Source organism: Microplitis mediator, chromosome 10 (assembly GCF_029852145.1).
Source record: "Microplitis mediator isolate UGA2020A chromosome 10, iyMicMedi2.1, whole genome shotgun sequence".
Classification (NCBI taxonomy): domain Eukaryota; kingdom Metazoa; phylum Arthropoda; class Insecta; order Hymenoptera; family Braconidae; genus Microplitis; species Microplitis mediator.
This window is the reverse complement of record NC_079978.1, coordinates 7,464,644-7,492,573: the sequence shown is the minus strand read 5'-3', so window position 1 is coordinate 7,492,573 and position 27,930 is coordinate 7,464,644. Positions and strand designations below refer to the sequence as shown.

At 33.0% G+C, this 27,930-nt stretch overlaps 3 protein-coding genes and 2 long non-coding RNA genes across 9 annotated transcripts; 2 read left to right on the top strand and 3 right to left on the bottom strand.

Annotated features, from left to right (window-relative positions):
- Positions 1 to 692: 692 nt before the first annotated feature.
- Positions 693 to 11,213, bottom strand: LOC130675836 (uncharacterized). Of its 5 annotated transcripts, XM_057481715.1 has the most exons (6): positions 10,406 to 11,213; positions 3,780 to 4,090; positions 1,972 to 2,186; positions 1,515 to 1,670; positions 1,361 to 1,436; positions 698 to 1,195 (listed from the first exon to the last, which is right to left on the bottom strand). In XM_057481715.1, the coding sequence occupies exons 3-6, from the start codon at positions 2,143 to 2,145 to the stop codon at positions 1,002 to 1,004; spliced, it is 600 nt and encodes a 199-aa protein (XP_057337698.1). In that variant the 5' UTR covers positions 2,146 to 2,186; positions 3,780 to 4,090; positions 10,406 to 11,213; the 3' UTR covers positions 698 to 1,001. The 5 variants fall into 5 exon arrangements, 4 of the variants coding, with proteins under 4 accessions (XP_057337701.1, XP_057337698.1, XP_057337697.1 ...); XM_057481714.1 differs by lacking the exon at positions 10,406 to 11,213 and having other exon boundaries at positions 3,780 to 4,194; XM_057481717.1 differs by lacking the exon at positions 10,406 to 11,213 and having other exon boundaries at positions 1,972 to 2,167; positions 3,780 to 4,194.
- Positions 3,640 to 5,047, top strand: LOC130675838 (uncharacterized). The gene is made up of 4 exons (XR_008991342.1): positions 3,640 to 3,654; positions 3,772 to 4,069; positions 4,180 to 4,312; positions 4,571 to 5,047. It is a non-coding gene; the product is annotated as an uncharacterized LOC130675838 (long non-coding RNA).
- Positions 11,214 to 12,796: 1,583 nt separating the features above from the next.
- LOC130675835 (chitin deacetylase 8) lies at positions 12,797 to 14,959 on the top strand. Its single transcript, XM_057481713.1, has 5 exons — positions 12,797 to 13,035; positions 13,149 to 13,342; positions 13,532 to 13,918; positions 14,398 to 14,538; positions 14,621 to 14,959. The coding sequence occupies exons 1-5, from the start codon at positions 12,868 to 12,870 to the stop codon at positions 14,874 to 14,876; spliced, it is 1,146 nt and encodes a 381-aa protein (XP_057337696.1). The 5' UTR covers positions 12,797 to 12,867; the 3' UTR covers positions 14,877 to 14,959.
- Positions 14,960 to 16,767: 1,808 nt separating this feature from the next.
- Positions 16,768 to 18,368, bottom strand: LOC130675837 (uncharacterized). The gene is made up of 4 exons (XR_008991341.1): positions 18,354 to 18,368; positions 17,938 to 18,235; positions 17,695 to 17,827; positions 16,768 to 17,436 (listed from the first exon to the last, which is right to left on the bottom strand). It is a non-coding gene; the product is annotated as an uncharacterized LOC130675837 (long non-coding RNA).
- Positions 18,369 to 24,657: 6,289 nt separating this feature from the next.
- Positions 24,658 to 25,918, bottom strand: LOC130675992 (uncharacterized). Its single transcript, XM_057481935.1, has 2 exons — positions 25,781 to 25,918; positions 24,658 to 25,688 (listed from the first exon to the last, which is right to left on the bottom strand). The coding sequence occupies exons 1-2, from the start codon at positions 25,832 to 25,834 to the stop codon at positions 25,356 to 25,358; spliced, it is 387 nt and encodes a 128-aa protein (XP_057337918.1). The 5' UTR covers positions 25,835 to 25,918; the 3' UTR covers positions 24,658 to 25,355.
- Positions 25,919 to 27,930: the final 2,012 nt, after the last annotated feature.

Below are 27,930 nucleotides of genomic sequence, written 5' to 3'. Positions count from 1 at the left end.
TGTTCATATCAATCTACCTTTCTCTGTTACTTGAGCGCGGATCGAAGTCACGGGCGTCCACGCGGCGCCCGTGGTCCGACTTTCCGGCGCCTACTGAGCGAAGTAACGCACCCACCGCCAACCTGGCTGTCGCTAGAAACGTACCAAACGAACCGACGACCGCGTCGCCGCCCCCACTTTACGTGCACGCTTTCCCGAAATTATTATCCACCACTCGTTTCTATTCGATTCTTCTGAATATCCCGTCTATTTTATCTTGATTAATTTATATATACGTATATAGATAAATATGTTTTTTGTTTTTTTTTTTGCCCAAAGATATTTGCTTTGATTAAATTTTTTTTTTGTGTATGAATATTTTAAGACCGTGAATTTTTTATTTATTTATTATTTTTTATTTATGTGTTTGAAAAGGAAACAAAATGGAAAAGGTTTATTGAATAAATTTGGCAAACCGAATTCGATAGAATCTTATATTTTTGTCATAGCCATACGAAGCTATTCCCAAGGCAATCTTGCCGATAATAGAACCATAACGCAGTTACCTTTTACACAGTAAAGAAAACAGGGACTTCGCTTATCTTGCTGGCGTCTACCTGTGATATAATCGCAACTAAATTCAATCAATTCACGGGAAATTCCCCAAGAGATAGGATAGGTCAATCATCAGGATACGTAAGGTTCAACAACCAGATCAAATTTGTTCATCATTTTCTTTTATTTACTTATATATATTTTCTTTATTACTATTTTTTATTTTCCCTAAATGCTATAATATTTTTTATATTTACTGGATACTTTATAGTAGAACGAAATATAGTTTTTCGTTTATGTACTCATCAATTTATCCAACCACTCACAGAAATACTCATTTTGTGGTTTGAATTATGAAATAGACAGAATGAACAAACGTGAAAGAGCTCAACAGCCTACAGACGACAGCTCGTAAACATGAACATTGCCTAGAGTCCATTACAAAACAATATTCGGCACTCTGATCCTCAATTCCACGGTCTTTTTTCCCTTCGAGTCCCATTGGCCTGGTTTATGACCCACGTATCACGCGTCTCCAAAGTCCTTGGCTCAACTCCCATGAAACCCATGAAAACTTCCGAGTCGACTTGTACGATTCCGTCATCTGCGGATATGCCCATGAAGGGGAGACTGATGGAGTCAAATGGAATGAGATCGTACACTGCCGCAGAAAACGAGTTGGAAGTAAAAACAAAGTTCAGCCCTCTAACCATATACACTCATACTCTACATATATACAAACACACCCTTTATATTTAATAGAAATTTTAAATTTATCCAAGAAAATGAAATACTAATGTAAAAATATATTATAGAATGTCTTTACGTGATGAGTTAATCGATGACACGGGATTATCCAGGTTCGCCTCTACAGGATCATAACCTGCTTTATCGATAGTATGCTGAGAAAAAAAAACAATCATCATTTTAAATTTGTATTAGACTGATTAAAATAATTTTCTAACAACAATTATACTTACGTTGTTTTCAACTTCATTACTTGACGGACCGAGAGCTGCTTCGAGTTGAGCCATTGCATCTTGTTCAGATATTATTCCCGAGAAACACTTTTTATCATTTCTATCATACATTTGCAAATCAACACTTGCTTTGCTTTCACAAACAAGCATGTAAAGCTGATAAACAGAAAAGAATAAATGAATATATAAAAATTAAAATATAATTACGAAACTAAAAATAATCAGACGCTTGCTAATTTTCAAGTTTTTGTTAACAAATGGCATTTAAAAAAAAAATTATTAAAAAATTTGCATATTAATATTTAAATATTTCATTTATTTAAAAATAAAAATCTTCTCAAGTGTCGGCTGATTACAGAATAAAATTTTATGAATTTTAATAGACGCAACCGATAAAAAAAAATAAATGTTAAAAAAAAAAAGAAGAACAAAGGAAATAAATAAGATATCATCTTACCGCTATTTCATTTGGATAAATAATATGCAATGGATTAAACGGGCATTTTATCTTGTCCGTCAATTTATGATTCTTCAAGCATTTAATTAAATGATACTGCACACGACTTTTTCTAATCCTGTGGACCTCGTCCAGTGGACATGTTACATACGGATCTTCAAAACCCGCAGTCATCTTGTTTGATTGTTTTTAATCACTGTTATTATTTAAAATAACTAGTAGATAGACAAATAATATTAATAATTAATTAATTAATTATTGATAGTTTAGTAAACTGTATTGAAAGTTCTTAATCTGGTGAAATACGACCACAATGCGCGACTGTAGTTCAAGATCAAATGAATACCGCAACTGCGTAGCCGAGTTGCAAGAGCACATAAGCGAGTTATCCGCCAGAACAACGAGCACAGACCGGCAAGATTTTCTGGTCACGTGACTGCGAACCGGCGTAGAGTTTGAATCCTACCAAAAAAAGATTCTCTATATAAAATGTCCGTCAACTTCGGACTTTTTCGTTTTTGACGACAACTTATATACAATCTGCTATACAATTTGACGTAAATTTACTACCCGAATTAGAATACAAATTCACTTCAAAAGCTGACTAGAAAATACTTTTTAGGCAGTTTTACATCAATTTATTGTTAATTTGACTTGTAAAGTATATTTTTACCCTCAAATTGTAGACATTTTTATGTATAAATTTGCTTACCTTCTGAAATAGTAAAAATGAACATTACCGATTTTTTTTTTCTAGTGAAAAGTTACTCTGATACCCTTGTTATGTCCTGGGAGGTTATTAGGATCGGAGCTGACGCCACCTCCTGGACAGTGGGCAGTTCGTTGTCATTCGGGACCAATTTTGAATTTGAAAACAGTGATAAATTTATTGTCGACTATGATTATTATTATTATTATTATTATTATTTAATGAAATTATGAAGTTATGGATAAAATATGCATATTCATTATTTTTATGCGTGTGTTTTATTTAGGTTTCTTATAATAAGTTTCTTATAATAAAAATATATAATTTAATAAGTATGTGTCACTACGATTTATTATTTAAACTATTGACTAAATACTGATAAGACGCAATAAGTTTTGTAAGATATTAATATATAATTTGAAATGAAATTTAAATACGAGCCTATTTATGGATCTCAAGTTCACTAATTAATTAAGAGGTGGAGGCACCTGAGTCCACTGAGGACATAACAACTTGGCTATCAGGGAATTTGAATTCTAGTTCGGGTAGTAAATTTACGTCAAATTGTATAGCAGATTGTATTTAAGTTGTCGTCAAAAACGAAAAAGTCCGAAGTTGACGGACATTTTATATAGAGAATCTTTTTTTGGTAGGATTCAAACTCTACGCCGGTTCGCAGTCACGAGACCAGAAAATCTTGCCGGTCTGTGCTCGTTGTTGTGGCAGATAGACTCGCTTATGTGCTCTTGCAACCCGGCTACACAGTTGCGGTATTCATTTGATCTTGAACTACAGTCGCATCGTGGTCGTATTTCACCAGATTAAAAACTTTTAATACAGTTTACTAAACTATTAATAATTAATCAGTTAATTATCAAGATTATTTATCTACTAGTTATTTTAAATAATAACAGTGATTAAAAAAAAGTGAAATAAGAATTTATATTTATAATAGAATTCGATGGCGGAATTAAGTAAGTAATAAAAGTAAAGGAAACATTAACAAAAAAAAAAAAAAATAGTAAATAATGAATTTAAAAAATTATTGTATTATAAATTATCATAAATTTGTGTTGTTATTTTTTAAATAGTTAATTACCGTAGCACTTTATCGTGTAATTGTTGAGATTTGACTTCGGGCATCGTCGGTTTTGAATCCCACTCTGGATGTTTAAATATTTTCCCGCTTTTCACTGCGCATGCGCAGTTTATCAAGGTACGGTAGTGGGTGCGATTTCCGAGGTCCATTCTCTTACGGTGGGACCACAACACCAAGCCTTCGTCGCTTCATGAGCATTGCCACCGTTGCCTGTGCAGCACTGCTCCTGCTCCCGATTCCGCAATTCCGCATTCGACCACAAGTCACCAACCATTTCAGATGTGCTTTGGGTGAGTTCCGTTTATATAATTCTTTTATTTAATAAATAAGAATAGTAAATATTAATAAAAAAAAAATTAATTATAAATTTAATTTAATAAAATCTTTTTTTTTGTTTCAGAAATAAATTTTGACATAATAAATAAATTTAAAAAAAAATATCGCCATTTTGAATTGATAGCACGATCTGTTGGTCGGGAATTTGTACAACAGTACTATACATTGTTGAATCAAGCACCAGCTCAATAAAACAGGTAATAATTTAATTCATTTAATTAATTATCAATTTTTCAATTTGTCCTGTTTCAAATTTTGATTTTTTCTCTATTAGTTCAAATATAACTTTCTTCTTTTTTTAAACGAAATTCTCTCTTATACAAGTTGTTTTTCAAAAATAATCATATCACTGTTATTATTATTTAAACAAATAAATATTTATAATTAATTATTTAGGTTACTGGCGTCTTTTTTTTTTTTATTTATTTACATTATATTTATTTTTTTTGTTTCAGAACACTAATGGAGAATTTCAAAATGGCGGTGCGTCGTCAACCTGTTCGTCAATTTACTCAGAAGAATAAGAAGAAGAAAAAAAAAAAATTTTGTTTGGTATTCTATCCTGTAAAGGCGAAGCTGGATTATCCCGCGTTCCGGACTCTGAACTGTGAATCAAAAGAAAAAAAAAATTTTTTTCTTTGGTATTCTCAGTAGAGTTTACCTACAGTTTCAACCCATGTAACACAAATATTACTACGGGTATCAGTCGAAGGCATTAGTCATCATACAAAATGTTCTAACCCCCTAGACTGATATACTCACACCGTAGTAATATTTTTGGGTTGGATTATAATATAGGTCCAGCAATGTCCTAGAGATGAATTGCTGGACACGGAAGTGGGGTCACACCTGCGTAGCCAAACTGTCAAACAGTCCTCAGTAGAGGCGCTGTTTTTCAGTGATGAGTCAAAAATCTTTATATAGTTAACTTTTTACATCTGTTTTTTTTTATATGTATTTTTTATGTAAATTTTATATGTAAAAAATACAAAACTATAAACCTAAAAAAAATCTCATAAAATTAGTCAACTAGAAATGGATTGCAAATCAACAAACTCGGTGATATTTGCTCATGCAGAAGGATGATAAAACGTTACGAACAAAGTAATTTAGATGACTGAATATTTATATCGACCGAAAACAATCAAAATAATAAAATCTATATGTATATTATGTAAAAATAATTATAAAAAATAATATCGAGTTCGTAATATCGTATAGGTATTAGAACAATATTGAAATGATAAGAGAAATGTTCGGTTTATGAACGCGACTATTGTGAATGTTTGTTCTGAGATCCTTTGAAAGAATTACGGGTATAATAACAATTTGGCTTTGGGGATGTACGAGATCACAAGAGCTGATCATCAGCATTTCCAAGATCAATCTGTGTCTCGAGAGAAGAAACGACGAAAGTGAATTGAATATATGCTGTGTATAGGTCAAAGCATTAGTTGGTTGAGAAACCAATTCAACGGCAGACCAATTATCCACCCCCATGACATACCCTGGAGGGTTGCAGATGGGCGAGACGGGAAAACGCCGGGAATTAAATATTCATAATTCGATTGAGCCAATTAACTCCCTTGAGGCGTACAGAGAGTAGTACGTTTTTCTTGTTATTTTTTGAATATTTTTTTGTTTTATTTCTTTTGATGACAACTCAGGAAAGTCGTTGCCCATGAATTCAACGAGAGTCACGAGAAAACGCGACTCGAATTACTACGAGTACTTGATCTCTTTCTTAACCCTCGACACGACGACATTTCTACCTTTAGTTTGTCTCAAACTCAGGGTACCTCGTTTGCCAAAATCGATCGTCAACAGCCAAGCCGATCTCTCAAGTGTGCCTCAAGCGTAACTGTCCAAAGTGAATCTCAACTACGAGGCCCTCGGTTCCTTCACTAACTGCCATGTCCCCGGCAGCAGCCAGACGTCCGGCATTTCGGGGCCAACTCTAACTGCTCTTGTTGCTCTAGTGAATTTCCATTTTCGTAAACGGGCTTTACCATCTTATCTATCTTCCTCTTCATGTGGCACACAAGAGACACAAGATAAGTGGTTAAAAGAGGGTCAGACAAAGATGGAAAACTAGAAATGGCCCTCTGATAGCCAGTCACTCTATAACGTTAGCGCTTCTTCATATCGACCTTTCTGAAACTCAAGAGAGCAAGAGAGCGGACCCACTATTTGCTATAGAGTCTTGAATGACTATCGAACAAACAACGGACGTGCTTCATAAACTCACAAGAAGATGAGAGCAGCAATTCCAAGATTCTTGAGGTTTTCCGCTATCCGAATTGCTAACGTCAAATAAACTGTATACTTTTGTGTGCTACATATCCTGAGATTGAGTCTCAAAATTGCCCACGGATGAGAAAGATAAGGTAGATAGAGAAAATTCATCAAGATTTCACAAGCAACACTTGAGTCTTGTCATGCGTCAAAAGTATATAGCTTTAGGTTTCACACACCTCACGTGCGCCTTTTCCCGCTATAAAATTATTCCCCTTACATGACCCTCGTTACCAGGTATACCACCACCGACAGTTCTGGTAATCCACCCTGCAGGCAACTTTCTTCTCAGCATCACCAACGTGATTCTCTTTCCCTTCATTTCTCTGTCTCTCTTTATCTCTTGCTCTTCACCCTTCTCCACCTTCCTCCCCAACGACTTGTTCATTTTTCGATCAGGAATTCATTGAGTTGCATTTCCTTCACGATCAATAAATCCAATCATCGGTTCATTAGCAAGAACTAAAAAGAACCGATGGAAATAAAAAAAAGTTTTCCCAATGGCAAATTTTAAAAATCAACCCGCTATGACATCTGAAATAATTAATCTAGTGATTACGGAAAATATTAAATATATAAAAAAAAAAAAAAGAAATCAGGTATTAATATTGGAAAAGTATTGAAATGATTTCCAGTGGATCATTTGTCAATTGAATAATGGCCATTGATTATTTGTGTCTCCTCTACTTCTTTTTAGTTTGCTTGTCCACCCGCGGTGCGTAATCTTTGTCCATTCGGTGTTCATACTAAACCATTCGACGCCAAGAAACAGGCATACGTATACATGAATTTGCGAGTGTATTCACTTGCAAAATATACATACAATAAAGAACACAGCAGGCACTGTGGCGTCTCACGCGACTCAGTAGACACCTTGGCGCCGTGGTACTTCCGCATTGCCTCGTTTTGTCCTCACACGGGGTCGATCCATCCTACAGACCATGTTGATACATAATCCTGTATTGCTTCTAGTTCTACTACCATATATACATATATACGTATGTATATATATAAAACAGACAGGATACCAATAGCAAATTCATTCTATTGGACACAACATTGGACGATTTATTCTTGCAAAATGTGTCGAGCCGAATAAACTCCTAATTTTCCAATTCGCATCATTCTGCACAGCTGGTGAATATAAATCCAATGTCGATGGATTTTTCAAATTACCATTTGTATACGAGTATTATGAGCGCTATTATTGAGTTTACAAGTGGAAGAATTTATCGTATAATCCTTTCCGTTCGACAAGTAATAATGTTTTACAAAACAAAAAAATTTAATGAAATAACAACAATAATCGCAATAGCAGTGTGTATACTGTATGGATAAAGTATAAAAGGTAAAAAAAATTTAATGGTAAATGTAAAATCGTAATTCAATCTAAGAAACAAGTTTAAGAGATAGAAAGGGCTTTTGTGACTACGTCTATATGCTGTAACCGAGTAAGCGAGACAAGAAGAAAACCACCCTAGAAGGTATACAGGAGACGTCGGGGCCAAGGAATAAAATATTCAACAAGAACAATTTTGTTTTAGTACGGCTTTTGCCCGCCACATCCACTTGCTGTATTAACTGCAGGTCCTTGTCGTGAAACCAATGGAGAATAAATAAAAAAAAAATAAGAAAATAAAAACTCAAGAGTAGAAATGACCTGTACTAGTCAGACAGTGTGAATTTACAATCCATTTATTTCTAATAGGCAAACACACTTTTTATATTTTATTCATTACTTTTATTTTATTTTTTGTTTTGCGTTGTTTAGTTTTTTCATTTTTTATTCAACCTCCATTAATGATTTATTCGTGTATAAGAGTAAATTCATTTAATTTGCAACGATGGAAATATACACTGAGAGCTTAAAAAAGCTATTTCGTGGTGAAAGGGAAGAAAGAATAAAATTGTACGTCAACCCCATGGGTATTCTCGACCGTCTGGATGTCATGCCCTTCATCCTACTCGAATAGCTTACATGTATGTATGTAGGTATATATATGTATATACATGAGTAGAGTAACGCGTATAGGTCACTTGCATATATCGGAACGACCTGGGTTTGTTCCCAAGAGAATACGACGCGCTCTCGCGCCCTTTTCCACCTTCTACCTTTAAAATGTAGTACCACGCATACTCTATACTCTGTCCACCGCTACACTGGTGAATGCACGTAAACCCTACTGTTACTGTTACTGCTTTAATAAATTTACAAAATATACCCGACCATATTCACTGAATTATTTTATCTCGCTGTATTCCGTGGCCCTCAATATATCCAGACCCTCTGACATATTATTTTATAGACATTCAAAACATGTATGAAAAATAACAATCGGCTAATTCTGTTTATTATTTTTAGACTTACATAATATTTTTCTCTCTAATCTTATCACTGAAAGACAGCGCCTCTACTGAGGACTGTTCGACAGTTTGGCTACGCAGGTGTGACTCCACTTCCGTGTCCAGCAATTCATCACTAGGACATTGCCGGACCTATATTATAATCCAACTCAAAAAAAAAAAAAATTTGGAAAATCCAAAAGTGCACGCCTCGAACGCTCATGTTATGTTTTTTTTTAAAAGTTAAATTTCGAATAAAATTGAATATCCCGCTCTTTTCCCATAGAAATTTCCATGGTAAATATACGGTAATAAAAGTAAAAAAAAAAAAATAAATAAGGAGAACATTCCTAATGAAAAATGGCGGCAGTGTGTGTTTGTTTACATGTAAGATTGCCGGTTTTAACCGTAATGATTTATTTTTAAAAAAACGAGAAGGCCTACAGTAGTGATTTTCGATAGGAACCTTCTTTGCTTATTTCTGAAAATTTTGAAAAAAAAATTAAGTAGTTTCGTCAAGTCGTTCTCGAGATATCCGTACCACGCCGTTTTTTTGAACCACAGACTAATGGACGTCCACGATAAATTTTTTTTAATGAACTTTTTGTTATATTAATACATATTAGACAAATTAAAAAAAGTATCAGGATTATTCATTAGTGTTTCAGCTTTATATTGATGTGTTTTTCATAATGTGTAAGAGTAATAGAAAAAAAATATATGCACTTTAATGAGTGGAAATCGTGTGACCTTGACAGGTCGGTTATAAAGCACAACCTCTCCGCTTCGCTTCCGAGGCGTGCAATATTACTACAGTTTGAATATATTAGTCTAGGGGGTTAGAATATTTTGTATGATGACTAACGCCTTCGACTGATACCTGTAGTAATATTTGTTTCATGGGTTGGAAATCTTAGTAAACTTTACTTAGAATACCAAAGAAAAAATTTTTTTTTTCTTCTTTTTCTTCTGAGTAAATTCACGAACAGGTTGACGACGCACCGCCATTTTAAAATTCTCCATTAGTGTTCTGAAACAAAAAAAATAAATATAATGTAAATAAAAAAAAAAAAAAAAAAGACGCCAGTAACCTAAATAATTAATTATAAATATTTATTTGTTTAAATGATAATAATAATAATAATAGTGATACGATTATTTTTGAAAAACAACTTGTATAATAGAGAATTTCGTTTAAAAAAAGAAGAAAGTTATAATTGAACTAATAGAGAAAAAATCAAAATTTGAAACAGGACAAATTGAAAAATTGATAATTAATTAAATGAATCAAATTATTACCTGTTTCATTGAGCTGGTGCTTGATTCAACAATGTATAGTACTGTTGTACAAATTCCCGACCAACAGATCGTGCTATCAATTCAAAATGGCAATATTTTTTTTTAATTTATTTATTATGTCAAAATTTATTTCTGAAACAAAAAAAAAAGATTTTATTATATTAAATTTATAATTAATTTTTTTTTTATTAATAATTACTATTCTTATGGAGAAGTTTAAAATTTTTTTTAAAAACATTAAAAAAAAAAAAGTTGTTGAAAAAAAAAATAACCGAAAATTTTAATCTTATCACATTTTAAATTCTCAACGTCTTATCTTATAACAAAATTTATTTATTCGCAAACGTTCTTACATATTTTCTTAAACATCAGTCGTATAATAACTACTGTATACTCTTTTAACTTGTGGTTCCGTAAGCTTCATCTTGGCAAATGAAATTTGAATAAATTTTATTCTTAACGGTATCTCCTAGATAATTCAACCGATTTTATGAATTCCTATAAACTAAAGCTTTTATGGGTACTTAGTTCTGCAGTTGAATAAAATAAAAATTTGAGAAAATAATTATTTTTTAACTGTTCATAATTTTTCACATAGTATAATATTTATCTCAAACCAAGTCTTAACTTGTTTCTAGTGTTATCATGCTCTACACAGAATTATTTTTCTCATTAATCCTCATTAATATCCAGATTCCGAACATTAGTAAGTATTTTGCACACCTCAAGCGCGAAAGCGCTAGGGGTGCTTTACTGACGGTTCTTCCTCGTTGACAATTTGTCTCATACAAAAACATTTCTACACCCTTTTTTTAACTTATTATGAATATTTAAAATTAAAAAAAATAATAAAGTTCAGTGAAAAATTTTTATCTCCAATTTGATATCCCGTCCCCTTTCTGGATAAACCTCGTAACTACTTTTTTTTCATAATTCAAATTGTGAGTGAAAAACATTTTTTAATATACGGAGAAAAAAATATAGTTCTGAGAAGTATACTGTATAGTTACAGTAACAATACGCATTACTTATCTACTAGATTGTTACTGCAACGATCTACTGTATCGTTCTGACAACAATACGTTTGATAGCTCTGAGACCTATACGGTATCGTTCTGAGCCCTATCTGACGTCACGCACGTTGCAAATTATATGAGATATTTAAAAAACTTTATCATTCATAAATAAATGATAAACAAATAACTTTGACTAAATAAAATAATTTATAAAACTGATTTATTAGTTAGTTATAGTCTAACTAAATTTTAAATATATCTTTTAATTTTTTGAGTTGATTTATTTGTAACTTAATTTTAAATTAAATAATAATTTAGTTCTCATTTTTTTATTAATTATTTTTCTTTTATTTACGTATCACATTTAGATTATAACATAAGGACCATATATAATGTTTAGATTTTTGGTTATGAATGTATACTTGATTACAAAAAACATAAAAAACACTTATCAATAAATGTATCACCATAGTTATGGAGATTATACTCTGTTAATTTATTAATTACTCGTGGGTCCATATTTCAACATCACAATTATTTTTTACACTATTTTTTTATTAAACGTCTGCTAGCAACAATTATACAATATTCAAAACAGTTGGCGCGAAAATGGATGTTTAGTTAGGTTAGACGGTGCCGTGTGAGGCGACGACTACGGAAAGTCGTATAGGGCTCACAGCTATCTAATAGATAGTTACAGGAACGAAACGGTATTGTTACCATAAGTATACGTATCGTTGTGGTAACGATCTACGAGTTGCTATACTTTAAATCGTTCGAGGAGCTATACTTTTTTATCCGCGTACTACTATTGCGTAGAAAAAGCTTCGATTTTTAATCATTATAACAGAATGTTCGAGAGACTTTTGAATTTTAATATTTCCATTAACGCACGTGTGTAACAGAATATGTTTTGATCGATTTCTGAAAAAATTATAACTTTGCAGTCACGAGATCTACCCAGAAAGTGGATAATCTGTCTCTATTAACGTTAATTAAATGAAAATTATTTTATGCCGTATACTATTACAGTTGTCTTTAACAATTCCCTTTGCAAAAACTATTACATTAAGTAAGCCAATATTCCACTGTACGTAGGTTTAGTAAAATTATGAGAAGCTCAACTAAATACGGGATTTAATGCCATTTCACTCACTTTCGCGTCGTCAGTTACAAAACCGTTTATCCTATCCTTCCATGTATATCTGAGGCATGTTTGTGTATGTTTTACTATACGTATATGTGCACACATACACACACAGTAGTATCGACAATAGCATTATCAGGATAACGAGATAGAACACGAGAGTCTGCGATAAAACTATTATTATCGTTACCAACGATGCTATATAGAAAACTTTTTCCAGCTAAATTATTCACCAATTTGCCATATACTATTTCACATAATAAAAAATTTGTTTTATTTAATGGCTTACTTACCCACTAATTTAATGCTAAATTTATACCTCTACCAGAAGTTTATATTTATTTAGTACATTTAGAACACGTCAGTTATTTTCCGAGAAATCTCATGTCTTATCCAATATCGAAATCGATAACGTTAAAGAATCAGATAACTGAGGAAAAAGGAAAATTGTATACAGGAAATATAATCATTTATGATTTTTTTTAATGAGTATCATGAAGACACAGTTTACTATCTTTTATATGTTATCAATAAATCTATGATAGAATAAAAAATATCGATTTACAAATATAACGTCGAACTGACGATCGTAAATGGTACTCTTCAGAATAACATTGACTTCCGTTCTGCTCATGAGCCAACATTATACAAAATGAAGTGTACTCTGATTTTATTTGGCATACTCATGAGTATGACTATCAATTGGACCGAGTGCTTGAAACTGGCTGAACCTTGTATACCCGCAGTCTGCAAATTACCCAACTGCAAATGTAGTACTACAGAAAGTGGTAGTGCTATTCCAACATCAAAAATACCACAGGTATGCTTTATATAAATTTGTGTAATTTATACCACTTTTCAACCGCATAATCAAATTTCAATAGCGAAAAGTCGAGCCCGTAAATAGCGTAATGTTTTTTTTTTTTTCGCTAGATCGTTATGTTAACATTTGATGATGCTGTAACTGGGATAACGTACGATTATTTTTCAAAATCGCTGTTTGGTCGTAAAAACCCAGATGGGTGTCCAGTAGCTGCCACTCATTTTCTCAGTCATGAATATACTGACTACTCAAAAGTACACGATTTATGGTTAAGAGGGCATGAGATCGCTCTACATTCTGTCACGTAATTTTCTGTATTCATTAATATTAAAAATGAAAAAATTCTAACCGCAGTCTGACAGTATTAATCCTCATAAAATCTATTTGCATGTCGCAATTAAAATTAATAATAAAACTAAGAATTCTTTTGATACTCGTATGATATTATTTAGTTTAAAACATTTCTAACGTTAATCCAGTGCTTTGTCTACAGTCACGCAGCCATACAAGATTACTGGCAGCAGATAAATCTCACGACTTTCAAAGCAGAATTTGACGATATGAGACAGATAGTCATGCACTTTGCGGGAATCCCCAAGAGTGATATACGAGGTACAAGATTACCATTCTTACAGACATCGGGTAATGTCAGTTTTCAGGGGTTAAAAGAGCTCGGATTGGTTTATGACAGCTCACTACCAACAATACGATATGTTGGTAGTCCATTGTGGCCATACACTCTGGAATATGCGAGTCACCAAGATTGCATGATCGAACCTTGTCCAACTGCCAGTTTTCCTAACGTCTGGGAAGTACCGATGACTATGTGGTTGGATGAAAAGAATGTTAGTTGCAGTATGGTCGACGCTTGTACTAACATGTAAGTCAATAAATCATTTGCACTTTGTACCTAAATGTATTCTTCATAAACTAAAATTCATTCTCAACTGTATTTCAAGTGACGTACTTGATAATACGAAAAAATTTATTACAAGCATTATTTATTATTGTATTTTTTGTTCATACATATGTAACAGTCTGTACTATTTAGCGGTCACATTTAAATTTATTAATCCCGTATGACCTAAAATTTTATTGGATCTGATATATATTTACATATATATATATATATATATATATATATATATATATATATATATATATGTATGTATGTACTGGCGTGTCAATTAATGCTTTACGAGTCTTTGATTAATTTCGATAATCCATAACGACACATTTAAACCCCTCACATACAACAAGATGTAGATCAACTAACACGCTCGATTGAGCCCGAATTCATTGTCCAACCGCGGAGCGCCACTATATTGTACCTCGTAATTTGACCCGTGGGTGTTTCAGACCCAAGCAAGCTGAGCCGCTTTCAAAATGGATCATCAAGCAATTTGAACGGCACTATAACAACTCACGGGCACCCTTCCCAGTTTTCATGCATGCTGCTTGGTTTCTACGCAATCCCGAATATTTCAAAGCCTACAAGTTGTCAGTATTTACTTTATAATACATAAATTAAATAATTAACTTATTTATTTATATACAATATTAATGATGAAATTTATCACAGATTTATCGATCATCTTCAAAGTTTACCGGACGTTTATCTCGTGAGTGTGAATAGAGCTATTGAATGGGTAAAGAATCCAAAGTCTTTGGACGTTAAAAAGCCGTTTGGTGAATGTGAAGTTAGAGTTCCAACTGCTAGCTGCGCTCCTCGAAATTGCGGGTTGAAAACAATCACTGGCGAAGAAAGATGGATAAGTTCTTGTGTCAAAGTTTGTCCCGATAAATATCCGTGGATCTACAATCCTCTTGGAAAATAAATCTGCAGAATTATGTACAATAATGTAATAGCAATTTTTGTAATTATTACATTGACTCGAATAAAATTAGTACTTATAGCAAATTTTTATGGCATTAATATATCTAATGGAAAGACAAATATATAACAGTAAAAGGACATAGAGAAGAGAAATATCTGAGAGAGATTGGTGAAAAAGAAAGATATTAAAGTGTGTCTTGAGCTATTGCTTCAAGTGTAATCCTTTGTCGTATAAAATGTTATATATAGTATATTATATACATATATATTTAAGAGATAAATCTTAGCGCACGATGTACACCGCTCGTCTACAGCATTACGGTCCGTTCCTGACGGTATTCCGGCTCTTTAAAGCCACACATATCCACCGGGTCGTAAAGTCCAAACCCAATTTCTGCTGGATACCATTAGCAGGACCCATTAAACATTAAATGACAGGGAAAATGTAACCTGAATCTCGCTAAACGAGCCAACAGCGAGGTCCCTGTAGTATCTTACATTTCTGTATAGTCTACAATTAAGGTATTAATAATTATCATCTTAATTATTTGCAACCTAAGGTACAATTAATGACTGCCATATAACTCTATATACACCACATTATTCTATATTGATTTACCAAATGTAAATATATACATTTACAACTGTTTCAAATAGTCTATTTATAATTCAATAATCGTTTTGAATACCTAATCTATTTACCGAGAATCAATTTCTGGTTTATATATGTATACGTATCAAGATATCAAGTATTATCTACTAGCAAGTATGACAAGAATAAATGTATCAAGCTGTACTGAGTGTGCCATCTCTTACGAAAACTCAGAAGCTACTGTTGCAACCGATTATTTTACTAGTGCAGAGAACTTGGCATACATTTGAATAATATTCATAGATCTTTCTGTACCAGCGATAGTAGATTACGATATGGATGTCGGCACATTTTTCATTTATATACATATATTTTATGGGTTTAATATGTATACGGAGAAATAGATTCCATGAATTTAATTTAATATCGACGATTAACTCACTAACTCACTTATTTTTTTTTGTTTTTTTTTACGTTAAAATCAAGTGAATTAAAACTAGAATAGAAAAAATATATACTGTATACATTTATACACACAAATAAGTGAAGTAAATAAAAGCAAAGCTCGAAAGCGCCTCAGGCGTTTGTTCTCGTTTGCAAAACGTTTACAACGGCCGTATAAACCATCCCAATGGTAGTAACAAAGCTTCCATTGGGACCACCTACACTAACACTGCAACACAACTGGACCTTAATATAAATGTATATACGTTTGTAATGTGTATATATTTATATTGTGTGTTTTTGTATATATAGACATCATTCAACAACAATTGTACTTGGAAACATGTGGAATTTTATTGATGGAGCTGAGTCAATTACGTATTGAATTGCTCCCCATGAGCAATTACACCTTTGACAAATATTTAACTCCTGATCGTTGTAACGCGACATCCCTCTTTCTCTTTTACTTCCTCATTCTCTGCTACCTCTGATGTTATCCCTTCCAACTTTTCCCCAGCCCCATCTAACGCAACACGTGTATCTTGGAGCTCGTGCCTCGAATCCATTTAACGGATATTGAAAAAAAAAAAAATAAATAATAAATAAATAAAAAAAACAAACACTCAGTGGAACAAGAATGATAAAGGGGAGATCTTGGAGAAAGTAATATGCAGAAAAATGAAAAAAAAAAAAAAAAAAAAAAAAAAACATAAAGATAAATAAATAATAAAAAAAATGAACTAGAAAAAGAAAGCTGTACTCTCAAGAGATCAAGGAGTCGATTAAACATTTTTTACATCTCTAAACCGAAATAAATTGGATAGACAAAAATGTGATTAAATTATAACACAAAAGACTGATAATTGGACAAATATGACTGCAAGTCAACATTTCTTTTTGATTATATTTATAATTTTTTTAATTAGAAGTATTATAGTACTAAAAATTTAGTTGTCATTGTATTTATGTAAATAGAAAGTTAATAATAAAAAGGAAATAATAATAAAAAGGAAAGTTAATAATAAAAAGGAAATAATAATAAAAAGGAAATAATAATAAAAAGGAGTTCCTCATTTCAACACTGAAAAACAGCGCCTCTACTGAGGACTGTTTGACAGTTTGGCTACGCAGGTGTGACCCCACTTCCGTGTCCAGCAATTCATCTCTAGGACATTGCTGGACCTATATTATAATCCAACCCAAAAATATTACTACGGTTTGAGTATATCAGTCTAGGGGGTTAGAACATTTTGTATGATAACTAATGCCTTCGATTGATACCCGTAGTAATATTTGTGTTACATGGGTTGAAACTGTAGGTAAACTCTACTGAGAATACCAAAGAAAAAAATTTTTTTTTTCTTTTGATTCACAGTTCAGAGTCCGGAACGCGGGATAATCCAGCTTCGCCTTTACAGGATAGAATACCAAACAAAATTTTTTTTTTTTCTTCTTCTTATTCTTCTGAGTAAATTGACGAACAGGTTGACGACGCACCGCCATTTTGAAATTCTCCATTAGTGTTCTGAAACAAAAAAAATAAATATAATGTAAATAAATAAAAAAAAAAAAGACGCCAGTAACCTAAATAATTAATTATAAATATTTATTTGTTTAAATAATAATAACAGTGATATGATTATTTTTGAAAAACAACTTGTATAAGAGAGAATTTCGTTTAAAAAAAGAAGAAAGTTATATTTGAACTAATAGAGAAAAAATCAAAATTTGAAACAGGACAAATTGAAAAATTGATAATTAATTAAATGAATTAAATTATTACCTGTTTTATTGAGCTGGTGCTTGATTCAACAATGTATAGTACTGTTGTACAAATTCCCGACCAACAGATCGTGCTATCAATTCAAAATGGCGATATTTTTTTTTAAATTTATTTATTATGTCAAAATTTATTTCTGAAACAAAAAAAAAGATTTTATTAAATTAAATTTATAATTAATTTTTTTTTTATTAATATTTACTATTCTTATTTATTAAATAAAAGAATTATATAAACGGAACTCACCCAAAGCACATCTGAAATGGTTGGTGACTTGTGGTCGAATGCGGAATTGCGGAATCGGGAGCAGGAGCAGTGCTGCACAGGCAACGGTGGCAATGCTCATGAAGCGACGAAGGCTTGGTGTTGTGGTCCCACCGTAAGAGAATGGACCTCGGAAATCGCACCCACTACCGTACCTTGATAAACTGCGCATGCGCAGTGAAAAGCGGGAAAATATTTAAACATCCAGAGTGGGATTCAAAACCGACGATGCCCGAAGTCAAATCTCAACAATTACACGATAAAGTGCTACGGTAATTAACTATTTAAAAAATAACAACACAAATTTATGATAATTTATAATACAATAATTTTTTAAATTCATTATTTACTATTTTTTTTTTTTTTTTGTTAATGTTTCCTTTACTTTTATTACTTACTTAATTCCGCCATCGAATTCTATTATAAATATAAATTCTTATTTCACTTTTTTTTAATCACTGTTATTATTTAAAATAACTAGTAGATAAATAATCTTGATAATTAACTGATTAATTATTAATAGTTTAGTAAACTGTATTAAAAGTTTTTAATCTGGTGAAATACGACCACGATGCGACTGTAGTTCAAGATCAAATGAATACCGCAACTGTGTAGCCGGGTTGCAAGAGCACATAAGCGAGTCTATCTGCCACAACAACGAGCACAGACCGGCAAGATTTTCTGGTCTCGTGACTGCGAACCGGCGTAGAGTTTGAATCCTACCAAAAAAAGATTCTCTATATAAAATGTCCGTCAACTTCGGACTTTTTCGTTTTTGACGACAACTTAAATACAATCTGCTATACAATTTGACGTAAATTTACTACCCGAACTAGAATTCAAATTCCCTGATAGCCAAGTTGTTATGTCCTCAGTGGACTCAGGTGCCTCCACCTCTTAATTAATTAGTGAACTTGAGATCCATAAATAGGCTCGTATTTAAATTTCATTTGAAATTATATATTAATATCTTACAAAACTTATTGCGTCTTATCAGTATTTAGTCAATAGTTTAAATAATAAATCGTAGTGACACATACTTATTAAATTATATATTTTTATTATAAGAAACTTATTATAAGAAACCTAAATAAAACACACGCATAAAAATAATGAATATGCATATTTTATCCATAACTTCATAATTTCATTAAATAATAATAATAATAATAATAATAATAATAATCATAGTCAAAAATAAATTTATCACTGTTTTCAAATTCAAAATTGGTCCCGCGTGACAACGAACTGCCCACTGTCCAGGAGGTGGCGTCAGCTCCGATCCTAGTAACCTCCCAGGACATAACAAGGGTATCAGAGTAACTTTTCACTAGAAAAAAAAAGTCGGTAATGTTCATTCTTACTATTTCAGAAGGTAAGCAAATTTATACATAAAAATGTCTACAATTTGAGGGTAAAAATATACTTTACAAGTCAAATTAACAATAAATTGATGTAAAACTGCCTAAAAAATATTTTCTAGTCAGATTTTGAAGTGAATTTGTATTCTAATTCGGGTAGTAAATTTACGTCAAATTGTATAGCAGATTGTATATAAGTTGTCGTTAAAAATGAAAAAGTCCGAAGTTGACGGACATTTTATATAGAGAATCTTTTTTTGGTAGGATTCAAACTCTACGCCGGTTCGCAGTCACGTGACCAGAAAATTTTGCCGGTCTGTGCTCGTTGTTGTGGCGGATAACTCGCTTATGTGCTCTTGCAACCCGGCTACGCAGTTTCGGTATTTATTTGATCTTGAACCAGTTTAAAAACTTTTAATACAGTTTACTAAACTATTAATAATTAATTAATTAATTATTGAGATTATTAATCTACAAGTTATTTTAAATAATAACAGTGATTAAAAAAAAATCACTCCAAATTGTCTTATTGAGAGGTTTGCATGTTTAGGTTTCCACTATATAAAATGGTGTATTACCGTACGAAGGACGGTGTGGCTCAATAAGTTATAGATCAAATTGAACGGAATATAGTATAGTGCCGGATAGCTCAACTGGTAGAGCACTCGGCGCGATACCGAATTGGTCTGGGTTCGATTCCCATTTCGGGCTATCTATATTTTTCTCAATTTATCTATAAATTGTCTTATTGAGAGGTTTGCATGTTTAGGTTTCCACTATAAAAAAAAACCACCACCACTATAGAAATGATGGACGCCTCTCATTTCAACACGTAGTTTGCGATGCTGAAGAAAATTCTCACGAATGGAAATTTCTTTTCCATTCGAGCGATATTAAAAAATATTCACATTGCCAAGCGTTCGACTCGTTCGTCTTCTACTCGTGCTACTAAGGGTAGAAATTTTATTTTTTTTATTTTTTCCTATCTTAACTTGACTACTTTTCGTCGTCGTCGTTCTCGTCATGGTCTTTTTTTCTTAAACTACTCTTTCTTCTTGAGCTTGTTCTTTTGGTGTTCGTTCTCGATTTTTTTATTCCACTATCATCATCAACCAAAAACGAAATTCACCCCCCGGGAAATGAAAGCAGGCAAGGGTTCAAGGGTACACGTCACGCGATGATAACGATGTCAATTATGGTAATGAATTGTTAGGCGCCGAGGGATGCACAGCAGTTAAGTTAAAATATGACGACGCTCGGTACGGAGTAGGAGTTGAGAGAAGAGCGCGTGGGAACAGACCTTAAGTCTCGTATGTCTTATACTCCATAAAACTTCTACCTACTTGAGTATTTATTTTTTTAAAAAATTTACTACCCCTGATAATCGCGTAAATAAACTTTTAAACCAAATAAAAAACATTTTTATAATAGTGTTTTCTGATATAACTTCATTATTCATACTATGCATTATACCGTACATACATACATACATACATATATATATTTGTAGAATAAAAATCTTTTGAAGTAAAGTTAAATAATAATAAAGATATGGTAAAATAAAACACTAGTTCTTAGATAGAAGACAAAATCCTCAGAGAAATCAAATAGTCAATATCAGATGGCCGTACAATTTCACACGGCACGAGAAATCGGTGATCACAGCCAGAATATTTATCAGGATCGTGAGGATGCGAGGTCCAGATTTCTCTAGAGAAATTACTTTTTGAAAAGAGAAAAGTAAACAAAAAAAATAAAATAATAATGAAAGACAATTTGAAGATTTTATCAAGTAAAAGTGCGTATGTATAAATTTGAAGTATAAGCAAAGTTGGTTGGTAAAGACAATTGTCCAGTGTGAAAAGGATCGTTGGTCTCGTATATGTTTCGAATATTCCGTGAAATACAACCCGAGAAAATATTTCCGGTAGTTGTAGGATAGGGTGAAATACGACTCAGGTATCCGCGTAATTCTGGCCGCGAAAGAGAGAATACCTGACTCACTGTGGCTAGCAAGGGAAAGAAAAGTCCGAGACAGTTCGGGCAGTTTCTAGTGTATACGTAGTACTAGAGGTCCCACTCGGTGCTCCTAACTCAGTTAGATCTACGGTTTTCCTGTAACATAGATTCGCGTTTGCCGCATAGTAGCTCGGGCAGATGCGTGCCCTCGCTTCTTACCATTTTCTCTCTTTCTCCTACAAACTGTACATGATACTGTTTCTATCCTCATCGACTCTCGTCTTTTCTCTCTTGGTTTAATACTCAACTCTGTTGCTCCCTCGAGCGAAACCTCAAACGAGACCGCGTGGGACCTTCGTGCACGAGCCACCGGCGGACGACGCGGCGCCTCGTTATTTCACCCTTGACAATTTTCGACTGAAGAGACTGAGCTTAAAACAATCATTTTATTACGATAAAAACGGGTGCTTGTTTTCCGTACAGCTTTTTTTTTATTTTTCAACATTTTATGTGTTTAAACATATTAAAATAAATGTACTTTATATGTAGCTACTTAGTTTTCTTTATATATAAATAAATATATATTTATAAAGACACTTACCGGACGTATCTTTAAATTTTTCCCGACCTCAAGAAATTCAGCACGTTCCATCTAATGCAATCGTCAGTCGCATCTTCTACTCGGTTTTCGCAACCCAACGCAAGACGTGACTACCGCGTTAAACAAAAAAAAGACGTTTTTCCCCAGAGACTTTTAGCTAGCTCTCGGTGAAGAGCAAAATGAGAGGAAGAACGAGCACATAATTCAGCCATCTCGGGGTTACTGAGTTCTCGTGAATCCTCAAACGGCATTACTGACTCGTGTATTCTCTCGTTTTCTTATTCCACCGTGTACTTTTTTATTTTGTTTTTTTTTTTTCCTATTTTACTCTCTCTTCTCTCATTTACCATGTAACCATTTGGAAACGACTGACGCGTATACGTGCCAAGCCTTCCCACAAGAAAACTCATAAAGCAGATGTGAAAACCGTCAAAACTACGAATAAACCCAAGGGCTACCGAAGACCAAACTTTCTTGTTATATGCAGTAACAAAAATAAAAAATACCAATGTACAGTGCCGCTGTGTGTATGGATGTTGTGTACTAGTGTGAGTTTATATGTGAGAAAAAAAAAGTTTGAGATACGATATTAAATTGTTTCCCGCCAAATGTACTGAGGTTTCATGTCGTAAAACGCTTTTTACGATCTGTCATTTTGAAATTTTTTTATGAAACAAAGTTTTGCAGTATTTATTTTGTTCAAAGTGGAAGTATATATACATGTTTGTAGACTATACATATATATACGATATATGGACAATGCATTAAAAGAAAAATAAAATTAAATAAAGAAAAAAAACCTGCTTCTGCGAAATAGCGATGTGAGTGAGGTGCCAAAGGTTAGAATCCATTTCGCAAGAGCAAAGTCTAAAGAGAAAAACTATAAGAGAAGCGTCGACTGCAAAGACGAAGATGAGTGATCTCTCAGTTGCGTGCGTTCCGTGGTCTCTTCTGCAGCCAACAGCGTGAAATTAAAAGTTCCCATCGAGTCCCGCGAGGCTTCTTTCTACCCAACAGAAAAGATGCAAAAGAGATACGAAATAGAAAATAGAAAAAAAATTATAAGAAAAAATAAACAAGTGAGGATAGGAAAGACAGTGCCTCGAACAACGGCCGTCATCGATCTTTTCTCTCTTTTTTTTTTTCTAGGGCGTCTTTCACTTTTTGTGTATACGTACTATACATGTGCGCGAAGTATATATGTATGCAGGTATATCAACGCATAAGGGGGATATTAAATACCTTTGGCAGAATGACAAAATGTACCTAATCCATCGTAAACTGAGACCTTTGGCTTCCCGGATTTGCAGAAATCCGTGGTCATCTTCCCTATGAACTTTCGGTTTTTTTATGAATGACATAAAAAAAAATAAAAATTTATAGTATTATCAATCAAATGAAAAGAAACTCGTTAAAAAAAATTAAGATATTAATCCAATATATCACAAAAAGAATTCTTATATTTCATACGTGTCTGACTTAATTGTTGGCTCTACTACTTGCCCAAAGTTATTTTTCAATGTCTACTAAATTTATAAGATTTTTACTTACTGACATCATCATCATTACACGTATTATTTTCTAATATAAAAAGTCTTATATATTACATAGAAGTATACTTTTTTTTTTTAATTAAAAAAAAAAAGTATTTAATTACGATTTTGAAAGCTTAGACAAAAAAATGTGAAAGAAAAACAGAAAAGTCTTTTAAAATTTGAGATCGCATTCATACAGCTCGTGCGCTCATAAATTGTCATATATTATGGATACTTTAGTAAGAATCTACGTAATGAAAAATGGAAATAACGAAAAAGAAGAAAAAAGGTGTGATGATTTGAAATAAAAAGAAGAAGAAGAAGAATCGAGAAGGTCTGAGCAGAAAGCAAGAAAGATTTTTACTTTTCAATGGGGTGTAGCTAACGGCTGCAGGTTATTTGCATGTTACTGCCATTCTCATCACGTTCATGACCGGTCGCCATCTTGCATCACTTTACTTTGATCTCAGTGAGGCTAATTTCGTGGTTAAGTCCACACCGCACACGGAAGAACAAATTTTACCAAGACACCGATAAAATGTGTAAAGTGATGTAACCCATTAAATAACGTTTTACACGGCCATTATACTGATCCACTCTTTGTTCATTCTAATCCGCATAATAAATTGATAAATAAAAATATTTATCTCCATACATATTTATAAGACTGCAGCCAACTAAATTAACCATCAGAACGCGTCTTGAGATAGACTAAAGTCTAAAGACCTATAGAGTGAGCAAAATTATACGATTTACTTATAAAGAAGGATATTGATGGCGTAAGATCGGTCAGGGAACATTCATAAGCCTTTTCATCTCGTCGAACCAGTATGGTATATGGGTTTAAGATATTCCATGCGCCGGGTGTTTGAGAAGTAATAAAAAGCCGGCGCGCGGCGTCATTACGTTCATCCAGACAAACGAGGTGCCGGCGTGACTAGGATGTCGACGCCGCGGAAGACGAATGCCCGACGTCAAAGGGAGAATCGAAAACTTATTCAAACGCGTACCGGAGAGAAACGGGATTGCAGAAGAGGAACGTATGGACGACGACAACGGCAACGATGAGAACGAGAAAGCGCTGTGGGCGTACAAGAAGATGAGCTAATAATTCTCAAAGCTTTTAGCTGACAAATTACTTTACTTTATTCACTAACTAAATCATCAAACTTGTTATTAAAACAATATAATTTGTTTCTTTAACGAATGAGAATATAAAGAACAAAGATCAAGAAGATAAGCTAGATATTTTTATATATTTTTACCGCAGTCTATCATTTTTCATTTAGCAAATATAATATGTTATATAGTTATTCACTGTGAAATATGATGGACGAGCAGAAACTTAACACAATGACGAATGATGGTACAGTTGACGATGCGTTAGAGATTTACATATGATGGACTTGATGCTCTTCATATAAAATAAATATTTCACGTCAAGTTCTTTACTTTTCTCTTCATCTCTTAGAAATGTATGTAAAAATATAAATTTTTTTCAAGTTACGTTTTGAGTCATTTATTTTTTATTCCCATGATCTTACTGTCTCTGCATGGGAGAAAGACAGTGATGGTGTAGCCTCTCACTGAAGCTCGGACTCTTCAAATCTCGGTGGGTGACTCTAGAGATTTGTTGGACACACGGATAAAACGTGATGGGATAAATTTAATTATGGGATCTTTCGAAACCGCATAAGCTGACTACACTGAAAAACAGCGCCTCTACTGAGGACTGTGCGACAGTTTGGCGACGCAGGTGTGACCCCACTTCCGTGTCCAGCAATTCATCACTAGGACATTGCCGGACCTATATTATAATCCAAAAATATTACTACACTTTGAATATATCAGTCTAGAGGGTTAGGCCATTTTGTATGATGGCTAACGCCTTCGACTGATACTTGTAGTAATATTTGTTACATGGGTTGGAAATGCAGGTAAACTCTACTTAGAATACCAAAGAAAAGTTTTTTTTTTTTCTTTGGATTCACAGTTCAGAGTCCGGAACGCGGGATCATCCAGCTTCGCCTTTACAGGATCATAACCGGCTTTATCGATAGTTTTATTCTTCTCATTGGCCAGCGGGGCATGTCCATTAGTAAATCTTTTTCCGTGATCATGTTCTACACGCATTATTCCTCTAATAAGTGGATAATTATTAATTGGATATTCCTGCTCTTGATATTCATTTCTTAAAGTATAAAAATTAGCGACGACACCTTGGCTGCGAATCGGTTTAAGTTCTTGCAACTTCTGTGGATCATCTGGTCTTGCGGGCTGTACCATAAAATATAAAAGAAATAAAATAAGTACTCTTAATAGACCATATAATTTATACCAAATAAATTTCTAACAACAATTATACTTACGTTGTTTTCAACTTCATTACTTGACGTACCGAGAGCTGCTTCGAGTTGAACCATTGCATCTTGTTCAGATATTATTCCCGAGAAACACTTTCTATCATTTCTATCATACAATTGCAAATCAACACTTGCGTTGCTTTCACAAACAGTCATGTGATGCTGATACTGATGCTGAAACAGAACAGAATAAATGAATACATGGAAATTAAAATATAATTACGAAACTAAAAATAATCAGACGTTTGCTAATTTTTAAGTTTTTTTTAACAAATGGCATTTGAAAAAAAAATTATTAAAAAATTTGCATATTAACATTTAAATATTTCATTTATTTAAAAATAAAAATCTTTTCAAGTGTCGGCTGATTACAGAATAAAATTTTATGAATTTTAACCCTTCAGCACCCGCGTTAGAGCAACGTAAAACATTACCCGCGTGATGAGAGAAAGTCTCACGCTTCGGCGCACCGTAAATTTTAAGTTAAATAAAACAAAAATATTATGCACTTTCTTAGGTACGACGTATTTATAATTTATTTGAATATTTCGCTTATTTTTATTTTTAAATTTTCTATAATGTACTTGTTTTTTAACTTTTTAATTTTGTAAGTAATGACAGATGTAACGGCTGAAAAAAATGGCGGTGATTGCCGAAAAGATTCGGAACTGTCCGAACTGAGCCGAACCGTAATAATTTTTACGCCTTACTTTACTCGCGTGATGAGAAAAAGTCTCATGGCTTTTTCAAATAAATCTTTTAAAAATATTTTTTATGTTCGAAATAATTTTCAAATTTCAAAATCATAAAAAGCATGAAATTTTATTAAGATAAAAAAAATTTCACTAGGTCATTCCATTTGAAATTACTTTGAAAAAAATATTCGAAGTCAAGTGTGAGAAAAAAACTCATAGCGCGGGTGCTGAAGGGTTAATAGACGCAACCGATAAAAAAAAATAGATGTAAAAAAAAAAAAAAAGAAGAACAAAGGAAATAAATAAGATATCATCTTACCGCCATTTCATTTGGATAAATAATATGCAATGGATTAAACGAACATTTTATCTTGTCCGTCAATTTATGATTCTTCAAGCATTTACATAAATGGTACTGCATATTACTTTTCCGAATCCTGTGGACCTCGTCCAGTGGACATGTTAGATACGGATCTTTAAAATCTGCAGTCATCTTATTTGATTTTTTTTTAACCACTGTTATTATTTAAAATAACTAGTAGATAAACAATCTCAATAATTAATTAATTAATTATTAATAGTTTAGTAAACTGTATTAAAAGTTTTTAATCTGGTTCAAGATCAAATGAATACCGCAACTGCGTAGCCGGCCAGCCGGGTTGCAAGAGCACATAAGCGAGTTATCCGCCACAACAACGAGCACAGACCGGCAAGATTTTCTGGTCACGTGACTGCGAACCGGCGTAGAGTTTGAATCCTACCAAAAACAGATTCTCTGTATAAACGCCGTCAACTTCGGACTTTTTCGTTTTTGACGACAACTTATATACAACCTGCTTATGGAGAATAGAGACGCGTGTCTCTATTCTCCATGAACCTGCTATACAATTTGACGTAAATTTACTACCCGAACTAGAATTCAAATTTCTTGATAGCCAAGTTGTTATGTCCTCAGTGGACTCAGGTGCCTCCACCTCTTAATTAATTAGTGAACTTGAGATCCATAAATAGGCGCGCATAAGCTCACGATCTTCTAACAATAAATTTATCAATTATTCGTCTCGAAAATTCTACAAGTCTTTGAAGCCATATTTGTATAAAATATTGCTATAAATATATGTAACATATTAATGCACCCAATTGCCGTGCATTTGCAGTAGTTCAGAAAATTAAAGACTCAACATTTTTTTTTCACTTCATTATCACATCTCATGTTCCACAGTGACACGCACGTTTGACAATAAATTTAACCTCGTGGCCAAAGTTAATATAACTTTTGTCGTAACGTTTCTATGTTCGTGATGTTTGGGAAATGTAAAAATATATTTAAAAAATAAAAAAACATGAAATAGAATGGAAAGGTTAAAAAGTTCGCCACTATACTACATCAGTGAGCATAAAAAACTGCCAACAAATTGTGTTAAAAAAATATATATACATATATATGTAAAATGTCAAAGT

Excerpts from the sequence above, each read along its gene's own strand:
- LOC130675836 (XM_057481715.1), bottom strand. The coding sequence starts at position 2,145 with ATGACTGCGGGTTTTGAAGATCCGTATGTAACATGTCCACTGGACGAG. Across the intron at positions 1,437-1,514 it reads GTAATGAAGTTGAAAACAAC|CATACTATCGATAAAGCAGG; the intron begins GTAAGTATAATT and ends TTTTTTTCTCAG. Across the intron at positions 1,196-1,360 it reads GTCATCGATTAACTCATCAC|TGTACGATCTCATTCCATTT; the intron begins GTAAAGACATTC and ends TTTCTGCGGCAG.
- LOC130675835 (XM_057481713.1), top strand. The coding sequence starts at position 12,868 with ATGAAGTGTACTCTGATTTTATTTGGCATACTCATGAGTATGACTATC. Across the intron at positions 13,036-13,148 it reads CAACATCAAAAATACCACAG|ATCGTTATGTTAACATTTGA; the intron begins GTATGCTTTATA and ends TTTTTTCGCTAG. Across the intron at positions 13,919-14,397 it reads GTCGACGCTTGTACTAACAT|ACCCAAGCAAGCTGAGCCGC; the intron begins GTAAGTCAATAA and ends TGGGTGTTTCAG.
- LOC130675992 (XM_057481935.1), bottom strand. The coding sequence starts at position 25,834 with ATGGTTCAACTCGAAGCAGCTCTCGGTACGTCAAGTAATGAAGTTGAA. Across the intron at positions 25,689-25,780 it reads GTAATGAAGTTGAAAACAAC|CCCGCAAGACCAGATGATCC; the intron begins GTAAGTATAATT and ends TTTATGGTACAG.